Genomic DNA, 10,246 nt, shown 5'->3' with positions numbered 1-10,246 from the left:
TTATAAACTGAGTGTCACATACATTGGTTGGGGTGGCTCTTGAAGAAATGTTGGACTATTATGGTATCTATATCTATCTCCCCAATGTCCAGCATAGTTGTGGCCAGAACCAAATCTGTTTCCAAAGTTGGTTGGATTGTGGTGCATCACATGAACCTCTCCTACATCCTTGGTTCTTGGTGATTGCTGGTTTTGATTATTCCCTGCATGTATTGGTGATGGTGTTGCCTCAGGTGGTGTTTCTTTTGGGGGCTCCTCTTGGGATTCTGCTTGAGTTGGTGAAATTTCTACAGGTTGTGTTGCTTCATGGTTTTGTGCATCATTTTCTTCAGGTTTTGGTTCTGTTGGTTGAGATGATGGTTCTTCTGGTTGAGATGGAGACTCAATTGGTTCAATGTTGCAAATGGTGGCAATCTTCCTTGTCTTCTTAATTGCTTTCGCTATTTTTTCAGAATCTGCCCACCCAATTATTGTTATTTTTTGTTGAGGGAAGTCAATATAGAGATCATATATACTTGCAAGAGTTGAAAGTTCAATTGAAAAATAATGATTCATGTGTGTTGTGTCATCAACTAGTAGGGAGATTATGGAACATTTTTTTATCCATAAGAATCAAAGATAGGTACCGAAGGATTTGCAACAACTCACACACCGTGCTAAACCAACCAAGCTAGACTCCCTTGGTAGGGAGATTGTGGAGCATGCTTGCCATTTATGCCACTGAGTGCTTTCCTAATTTTCCGCACGCATCCATTACAATTCATTCGGACATGTATCTCTGTGACTCGAGGTTTCTGCATTTAAAGGGTTGATCATTACAATTGCAGTTACATGTTATGAAGTATGCATGCATGGATTTTAGATGCCGTACCTGGAACTCTGGAACTATGGAGCGGAATTAGAAAAACCAAGGGATGTACGTGTTTGTCTAATGAAAGCAGTAGATTATGGCTGTGAAGAATTATGTGACTGGTATATATTTGTACGTGGGCAGGGAATATGTAAGGAAAAATATGTAGGACATGCAAGGAATCTATCTTTTTTTTTTTTTTTTTTATCTCAGGAAAGATAGAAATAAAAGAGAAAGGGTAGGTATTGCTTGATTGGTCCATGAAAGTCATTGTCTAAACCTTATATTAGAGCATTAGAATATTAGATGTGGAAAAGAGGAAGGGGGGGTGCAGGAAAGAGGGTAGGCATTATGAGTATTTGTAAAGATGAGCCAAAGGGAATTTGCTTTATGATGGATTGTCTCTTCACAATGTACATACAACGTTGAGTTTGAAGTGGTAGAACATTGGCAATACATGAATGCTATCACAGTCAAAAAAGACCAAATTAGCTTTTTTCCTTGAAGAATTTACTCCCTAGGATTCCTTTTATCATAAGAAAGATCAGCAGGGTGAGTTTATAAAATGATAGTTTTTATATACAAATTAAATGAAAAAGAAACTATGGTTTGTGTTTTAGGTCTGGTATGTTTTTCTTGGTCTCAAATTAATCTCATCTCTCAAAACTGTGGGTGACTATAAACAGATTCTCTTAAACAAACTTCTATTTATGAAGGTAGGGGTTAGGAATAATTAATATGTTGACGACTTATACAAGGATCGAAGGTGCACCATAATGCCTCTTTTTTGGGGTACACTGACCAGCAACAATTTAAAAGAAATAAAATATCTTTGGATGAGAAGTATGATTTATTTTGACTGGAATCAAGTGTGCTAACTTTTGTTTTCCACTTTCACTTTGATTAGCCATAGTAGTAAAATGTTTCATTTTTTTTACCAAGGACTAGTACAATTCATGAATGTAACCGGTAAAAATTTGAAGGTTCTACCTAAAGTAGTAAAGTCCACAGTCCTTATATTGTGGGAGCCATGTGTGCAGAAATGGTATAATTCTTATTCACTGGATTTCCTTATTGTTTGAATTTGTTACTTTGTTCTTAGATTTGGTAATCCTTGCCAACCACACAAGTCCAAAATGCTTTTCCTTGCGACGGTTTACTCAACCTTCTTCAAGAAAAAAAAATCCAATAATCTTTCTTATGGTGTTTGCTTTCTTTAAAGTGCAGACTCCCTCATACAATTGCTTGATGCTCATGGGTTTTGGTTAAGTTATTCAAATTGGAACAGAAAGTCAATACAGGACCATTTGGTAAGATCCTTTTTTTTGGAAAAAGACAAATACAAAACATGAGGGGTTGAATTGTGCTGTTATCTTTAAAAACAATTTGACAGATCAAATAATGAAGGTCTTCGAAATGACAGATTGTTAAGAAATGACTTTCTGGGAATGGAATCAAGCAAGATGACTAGTCTTTATTAGTCAAAAGAAATATGTAAAGAAATTTTTAAGTTTCAGATAGAGAACAACTATCCTATGAGTACTACAATGTTTTAGAAGTTGAAGCTATCCAAGGAAAATGGTGTAGAAAAGTGGGATGAGATTGATTTCAGAAATCTTATTGGCTGTCTCATCATCTCATGTATCTAACAGCAACAAAACTTGATACCTTCCATGTTGGAAGTGTTTTTTTCAGTATTTTTACATTTTGCAATGAAGTGTATCTTCAAACTGCTAAATGTGGTCTTGTATATGTCAAAAGAACTCTTGGTTATGGAGTTTAGTTTAGGTATAATAAAAAAATTCAGTCTTTATGGATTCTATGACAATAATTGGGGAGGTTCATTGGATGGCCAGAAAAACACTTCAGGCTATTTTTAGTTGTTATACATTTGATTCTAGAGTCCTTTCGTGGACTTCAAAAACCAAGCAAGATATCTTGGCACAATCAATTACTGATGCAGAGTTCACAGTCGTTACTGCAGTTATGTGGATGAGAAAAATTCTAAATGACCTACAAGTGGTGCAAATAGATTCAAGCAAGGTATTAGTAAATAATCAAGTAGCAAATAGCAATTGCCATATCCAACTTAGTTTTCCATGGAAAGATTAAACACTTCAATGTCAAACTATTTTCTTAGAGAAGCATAAAAGGAAGAAGAATTTTCACTGCAATACTGCAAGAAAGAACAATTTGCAAAAGTCTTCACAAAGGTACTACCTAAAGGAAGATTTGAGAACTTAGGAGAAACTCAGTTAATAGCTACATATGCATGGAGGAATATTTAGAATACATCTCAGTATCTATTATTAGAGTTTACTAGCAAGAATTTAGTACCAATTATTACTTACAATTTCTTGTCTTTTTAAAAATGTTAGTGTCGATGAGTTTTTAGGTTTTTAACAAATTTTGCGTCTGATTTCACTTCATTTTATTTTTTGTCACATGTAAAGTAATAGCTATCTATCATATCAGGCATTGCACCATAAAATTGTCCTATATAAGAACCGGCATTAGTTTAGCAATATCCGAATGTTATAATCATTAGTTAACCCGAAACTTATTTCGGTCAAAGAAGCAAAATAACTAACAAAAACATCTTCTCTGACATAAAGTCGCAAAAAGAGGTTGACTTATTAGGTCTCTGGTTCATATCATGAGTTAGAGCTGTTAAGCCATTAGATTTCTCCATCTTAGTTAGTCCCCTGTGAACTTGACTGTGTTTTGGGCTAATTTTTCCTCCTCTTTTTACCATGAAACTTTTTTGTTTGTTTCTTTGGTTATTTGAACTAAGAATAAAGCTACACGTACCATCAGTTCAAAACTTTAAGGTAATAGTAATTAACTTGTATATATATATTCTTTGATTACGTTCGCATGCTATGTTAATTAGTTGCCATTTAGTTATGACGCCTAGCATCTTTATGCCTCTTAGAGCCACATAAAATCAAGCTTTAATTCTTTACCTTTTCACCCAATTGACCAGCATAGAAGAATTCTCATGAACCATAAAGTTTTGAGGTGGACAAAGTGGTCATCTCCTACTTTTTTTTTTGGTTCAAAACGTTGTGCACTTTTATAAAGTTCAAGAAAGAAGTGACATATCTTCTCTTTATCATGAGGAATATACAATCTGGCTATGCATGCGTTGAATTGTCATGCTTTTTTGTCTGATTATATCTAAAATCCAAAATGAAAAAAAGAAAAATCTCTAATTCAGACAAATTTAGCATTGGTGGTCTCCACACTCCAATCCAGCTGTGAAGCAGTAGAGAATTTTGCCAATTATGGCCTCCAGACTTCAAATCCCACCGTGATTTGCCTTGTTATTTTGAATTTATCATGCATGATTGAACACAAATTCTTGGTACCATATTCCAAATTAACCTTAGCCCTTGAGTATATGTAAGATGTTTCATAACATAAACATTTACTAGTTGCACAATATGATTTGGCAGAATGATTAATTAGGAGGAATTATTACCATCAGAGTACTCTTTGTTACTACAAAAGTACAAATACTTTGCCAAACCACAAAGCAGCCCTTGAAGGGTAAGGACATATTAAGGAGTTCAATACATTGCAAACATTCTAATTGTGCCTATATTTGCTTGCACACTATATATATCATTCAAAAATTGAATAAGTTTGAATTTAATCTTGAAACAGTATCTGTATACTTGACAAAAACAAATGAATAATTAAGCATAAACTTGTGGATTCTCCAGCAGGTAGGCTTCCACAACCTTGCAGACTCCAAGAGAGCTTTCCCTTCCTTCCTTTATCTCTTCCTCTTTGACTTCAAAACCCCCAATGACGTTATATTTGGTTGTCATTTTACAAAGGCAACCTCCATCACTAGTGGCCTCAAACTTAACTTCATAAGCTATAGACTCAAGCTTGTCCTCCAATGGATCTCCTTCAATCATAGTGTATTTGCACACAAAGTTGTCCTTATCAACCTCATCAATCCTGTGTTTCACATACTTGAAGGGGAAAGCTGCACAAAAAAAAAAAAAGACACATACAAGAAAATTTTCAACCAACAGATAGAGATATATTCATATATATAACCTCATAATCAATTAATTTCACTTTAGTTTGTCAAAGTATTTGTGCTAACCTTCAGCAAAGTTAACTTGCTCAATGCTTCCAGCTTCCCCATCTCCTTGGATCAGATTGACCTCTTTTATGATCTGTGGTAAGAGCTTTGGCAGCAAAGTTCTAGAGTCAGTGATCAAGGCCTTGAACATGCGTGATGGAGCAACAGGGGATGAATAATCATGTGTAAAAGTTGTGGCTCCCATGGTGAATACTGAATATTGTGTAGATTGCAAAGATCACAGAAAATTCAAGGTTGTGAAAGTTGGATCCTATGGGATAGCACTATATAGGTCCTGTGGTTATAGGAAGTAGGTTTCGTATGAATGATCACTTTGATGAAAACGGATATACTAATAATTGCGGCTTGGATAAAAAATGGGCATTCATTGGTAGTTAAGAATGAGAATTTTTTATTTGAAGACTTTCAATGTTAGTGGCTGATTAATAAGTTTAGTATTTCATATTTCCAAATAATTGTATTAATCAAACTTGTAAATACACATGGGCGGCTATTGGTAGAATCAAACCATTTTGCCAACATTATGGACTTGAATTCGTACAAGTGAAAATATTGCATTACCTACCTAATGTATAGTTAGAAACACAAAGTTTCATTTGTGACACCCTCTACCCCTCACATATATATTAATAAAGGAATAAAAATTTAAATATTAATTAAAATTATTTTAAAACATTTTTAAATACAAGCTTTTCAAATGGGTAAAAGGCTCACATTCACTTTCTTCTACATCATATTCAAACTTGTCCAAATAAATAATAAAGTCATCTTGACTCAAAGAAGGTCATCTAAGTCTCATACAATTAATATAGAACCTATATCCTAATGTCACATCCTATCAGAACGTGGTGTTCCCGTGTCCTCTAGCATGAGGTTCTTCATATTCATCTGCTCCCCCGAACACAAAGCTCAAGATCATCACAGGATCCAAACACAAACAACAAACCGAGAGTGAGTTATCACATTTCTAACTACTAGAGAGAAACAACACAACATATAGTAGCCAAATACAGTTTACTTAGCATATCTCACATTATTTCATCACTTTGTCATTCATCAATCACACTTTTCATCCATCAATCACACCTTTCAATCATCAATCACTATACACAGGAATCACACACTCCGATCAAGACATAATAACACATCAATTTCATAATAAACAATTAGCAAGCGTATGCGACAGTTATGCTAAGACTCAAGCCTATATGCAATGTGGTACCATGTCAGTGAAAAACCTCGTCGGACGCCTAGGAGTACATGACAAGACAAACCACACAATAATAAGTCAAGTCACTCTCACTAGGTAATATCATAGGGAGACCAGTCAGGGTCACAGTGTTTTGCGAGAATGCTCCAACCATATGGAATCAACATAGGCTTAAAGGAGCACTCAAACCGTGTGATCCCCAAGACCTACACTCCAAAGAGTCCGTCAGGGCCTCTCCCTCCTGATTCAGGTCCAACCCAGAAAATATTTTAACATACAGACTCTATCTATGAATTGTACAAAACACACGACTACTCAATTGTTCTCAAAATAATTTTAACTCGTCGCCCTTTAAGGGTCTTATCATTAACTCGTCGCCCTTAAAGGGACTTAACATCAACTCGTCGCCCTAAAAGGGACTTAGCATCAACTCGTCACCCTAAAAGGGACTTAGCATTAACTCGTCGCCCTTGAAGGGACTTATGATCGTGTGATTGTACAATTCATAGTTCACAACTCAATGCACACAACACTTCAATGCACATATATATCTCAATCATATACATACGCAATTTATCACATACACTTAATCCCAATCACAATGGTATAATCTCAATTTAACATGTTATCACACCTCATGAATCATATACACTTTATCTATGAACTATGCAATACACACATTTACTCAATTGTTTTCAAAATCATTTTAACTTGTCGGGTTCCCACAGTGGATCCCATCACAATACTCGTCGCCCTTAAAGGGTCTTACAATTGTGTGATTGCACAGTTCATAGTTCACAACTCAATACACACATCTCATCTCAATACACATGTATTTCATCATCCGTCACATGTTCAATTTATCACATAGTCACAGTTTGAATCATCATTTCATAACCTCAACATAACAATTTATACAAAAGATTTTATCACAACATGAGATGTAAAGCCTCTAAAATAGTTTCTCACAATTGTATCAAAATCAATTAATCAAAATCATGGGTTAAACACAAAGACATCAAGAGCACTCAAGTTTATCAATCAATTCTCATCAGGACATCAATTGGTACATAGAACACAATAATATTGCATTCATAATCATAAAGAAAAATTATAATTCAATAAACATCTTAAAATAAATCCAAATTTAGTTCTCTAAGTATCCCTAGACATGTTCTCACTAACCCCCAATTGTGAATAACTCATCCCTTACCTAGCGGACTCACGTGTCTTCAGCCAGCGATAGTAACATCTCTAACGGTTTCCTGAGATTCTTTCAGTTATTCCTCCTACTACTCCGATAGAATTCCCAAACGTCAAAGAGACGGAGAAGAGATTGAAACCTCCACTTGTATTATCTTCATGCGATTCCTTTTTCTCCCTCCACGAATATTATCTCGAAAATCCCAACGGTGAAAGTGTACGCAATTGAATTTCGAACAACATATCCAAATTTCATGAAAATCCAACGGTTAACGAAACCGAGATCATAGTTTTACCGAGACAGTTTTGGGTTTCTGCGGGAAATTAAAATGCTACAATGCGAAGGGTTTTCCTCTAAGCTCAGATATGATTTTGAAATTCCCAACGGTGAGAATGTTCGAAATTGGGTTGCGAACGTGGTACCCATATCTCAAGATCGTCATTTTTCTGAGACATGTTTGTGGACTGCGGGAAAAAGAAAGAGTTTTGAGAGGAGAAGGAGAAAAACGAGAATGAGACCAAAAAGAGACACTTTGAGTTAACATAATTATTTATTTATACCTAGGTATTCAGCCTATTATTTGCTCTATATTTATTTATTTATTTATTTTATAAAAACAAACTCTATTTTATTTTCTATCAAACAAATAAATGAAATATCCTTTTTATTTTCTCTCAAATCATTATTTTAATTAATAATTATATCTCCTTATTTATTTATTTATAAAATCTCATCATTTTTCTAAAACTCTATTTATTTATAAATAACAATCCTTTTTAATCTAGATTATAAAAATTGGGATGTTACATCATTCACCATTTTTGAGGAATCAAATTTCCTTGAGGCAATTAACCAAAGAGCAGTGGCCAAAGAGGAGGCAAGGAAAAATGTGACAAACTACTCAACTTCTAATAATTGAGCAAAAATACAAAACTGAGTAATTGGTTAACCTTAAGTTAGCTGATAAGTGATAAGCTTGCCTAAGCGTAATGATTGTGGCACATGATGTTAGACATTTAATTACCACTTAAAAACAGTTCCTGGACCTTGATTCTTACGAGGAGAGCTTGCCTGATTAGAGAAAGGAAAGACACAAACATACAAGGTAGCCGTTCTACTTTAATATATAGAGACAAATTGCTTTAAAATAATTTATACTTGATATTAATGTCTGTGGGTTTATCTATGAGAATTTGATATTTAATTAAATAAATAACTAAAAACATGCAGATATTCATATTCAGTGACATATGATGACTGGTCTATGCGTTATAAATGTATGTGTCTTTGTATATTACATACCTATAGAAATATTTGACTAACTTTCCGTAGTTTGGTGGATGGTAGTAATATCAATTGCTTTCACCCTTTTCAACCCAAATTTTTGTCATCAAAGTGCTATTGGATTAGCTAATTAGGACGAGTTTGTATATCTAAAATCCCCAAAAATAATATAAATTTTGGGTTCTAACATCTAAACTAGCATAAAAGAGAACATTAAGCTGGAAGCAGGAAACCATTTCACTTGGCATAACAACAATTTCATTTTGAAATTCAACGCCACTGTCAAACATAAGAAGTAACTACAAATATTTGAAGAACCCAAATTTCAAATATTCCAGATCCACTCCAGGCCCTTATTATACAAAGGCTAACCATGAAACAGACTTGTGAGTTCTGATGCTGATAGTGGCATTATTAACTAGAGACTAGTTAATGACTCAAGCATACACATCAGGGTTCTGCAGGAGATAGGCTTCCACAACTTTGTAAATGCCCAAGACAATCTCCTTGCTAGCCTTAATGTCCTCTTCATTGATCTCAACATCACCTTTAAGATAATACTTGCTTGTTACCTTACTTATGCTACCACCATCAGGTGCTGCTTCAAACTTAATCTCATGAGCAATGGATGCAAACTTATCCTTCAAGGCTTCCCCTTCAATCAGTGTGTAATTGTAAGTAAGTGTCTCCTCGTCTATCTCATCAATCCGGTTCTTGATATTTTTTACTTGGTTGCCTGCAGGAAAAAGGAAGGTCATGTTATAAGTTAAAACTTCAAACTCACTTGAGGGTAAATTAACAGATCTCAGTTGTTGATGAGAAAATTAACAGTCAATATTACATGTACATACACAACAAATCATGGATGTATGGAAATATCAACTTTTTATTTCCTCATCAACAATTGATATTACTTAATTTGTTCATGCTCACTTTAGAGGAATCAAATTCTTTACCAACAAATTTGATTTTCTAAAGTGAACTATTTACTCTATAAGATAAAGTAACAAATCTCATTGTTGATGAGAAAATCAATAGTTGATATCACGCATACATGCATAGGAAATTATGAATACGTCGTATCAACAGTTTTTTTTCCTCATCAGCAACTGATATTACTTCATTCAAGCTCACTTTAGAGTAGCCAAATCCTTTATACCAACAAATGTGATGCTAGTAAGTATAAATTTTTCTATAAGTCTGTGCTAGAAAGTTATATGCCTTCAACAAAGTTAAACTGCTTGATGCTTCCTGCCCCCCCATCCCCTTGTATGATTTCAATGCTCTTCACAGAATTTGGCAGAAGTTTTGGAATGAGGTTGTGAGCATCAACAACCAAGGCCTTGAACAACCTTGATGGAGAGATTGGAGAGGGGTACTCATCTGTGTCAGAGTAAACACCCATGCTAGAAAGTGCTTGAGAACACCACTGCTAAGGGACTAGTAAGTGCTCGGTGAACTTGGCAAGAATAAGCTGTTAAGGGACTCTTATAAAGTTATTTATATTGTCCAAGTTCATCCCCCCTTTGACTCAACAGAACAAAATGATGGTGCTCAATAGCTTAGAATATCTCA

At 34.7% G+C, this 10,246-nt stretch overlaps 3 protein-coding genes across 3 annotated transcripts; all 3 read right to left on the bottom strand.

Annotated features, from left to right (window-relative positions):
- LOC121173524 (uncharacterized) lies at positions 1 to 555 on the bottom strand. Its single transcript, XM_041009566.1, has one exon. It carries the CDS (start codon positions 553 to 555, stop codon positions 1 to 3), a length of 555 nt encoding a protein of 184 aa, XP_040865500.1.
- A 3,745-nt stretch (positions 556 to 4,300) lies between these two features.
- On the bottom strand, positions 4,301 to 5,279 carry LOC100306656 (SRPBCC domain-containing protein). Its single transcript, NM_001251335.2, has 2 exons — positions 4,974 to 5,279; positions 4,301 to 4,850 (listed from the first exon to the last, which is right to left on the bottom strand). Exons 1-2 carry the CDS (start codon positions 5,155 to 5,157, stop codon positions 4,552 to 4,554), a joined length of 483 nt encoding a protein of 160 aa, NP_001238264.1. The 5' UTR covers positions 5,158 to 5,279; the 3' UTR covers positions 4,301 to 4,551.
- Positions 5,280 to 9,108: 3,829 nt separating this feature from the next.
- Positions 9,109 to 10,076, bottom strand: LOC100815099 (major allergen Pru ar 1). The gene is made up of 2 exons (XM_014767629.1): positions 9,893 to 10,076; positions 9,109 to 9,407 (listed from the first exon to the last, which is right to left on the bottom strand). The coding sequence occupies exons 1-2, from the start codon at positions 10,074 to 10,076 to the stop codon at positions 9,109 to 9,111; spliced, it is 483 nt and encodes a 160-aa protein (XP_014623115.1).
- Between the last annotated feature and the right edge of the window lie 170 nt (positions 10,077 to 10,246).

Source organism: Glycine max, chromosome 15 (assembly GCF_000004515.6).
Source record: "Glycine max cultivar Williams 82 chromosome 15, Glycine_max_v4.0, whole genome shotgun sequence".
Lineage (NCBI taxonomy): Eukaryota > Viridiplantae > Streptophyta > Magnoliopsida > Fabales > Fabaceae > Glycine > Glycine max.
The sequence above is the reverse complement of the archived record's forward strand: the minus strand, read 5'-3'. Positions and strand labels throughout refer to the sequence as shown.

Bases quoted from the DNA above. Each gene is read 5' to 3' on its own strand.
- LOC121173524 (XM_041009566.1), bottom strand. From the start codon at position 555: ATGAATCATTATTTTTCAATTGAACTTTCAACTCTTGCAAGTATATAT.
- LOC100306656 (NM_001251335.2), bottom strand. From the start codon at position 5,157: ATGGGAGCCACAACTTTTACACATGATTATTCATCCCCTGTTGCTCCA. The intron at 4,851-4,973 runs GTTAGCACAAAT...TTTTTTGTGCAG, and splicing joins GCAAGTTAACTTTGCTGAAG to CTTTCCCCTTCAAGTATGTG.
- LOC100815099 (XM_014767629.1), bottom strand. From the start codon at position 10,076: ATGGGTGTTTACTCTGACACAGATGAGTACCCCTCTCCAATCTCTCCA. The intron at 9,408-9,892 runs GCATATAACTTT...TTTTTCCTGCAG, and splicing joins GCAGTTTAACTTTGTTGAAG to GCAACCAAGTAAAAAATATC.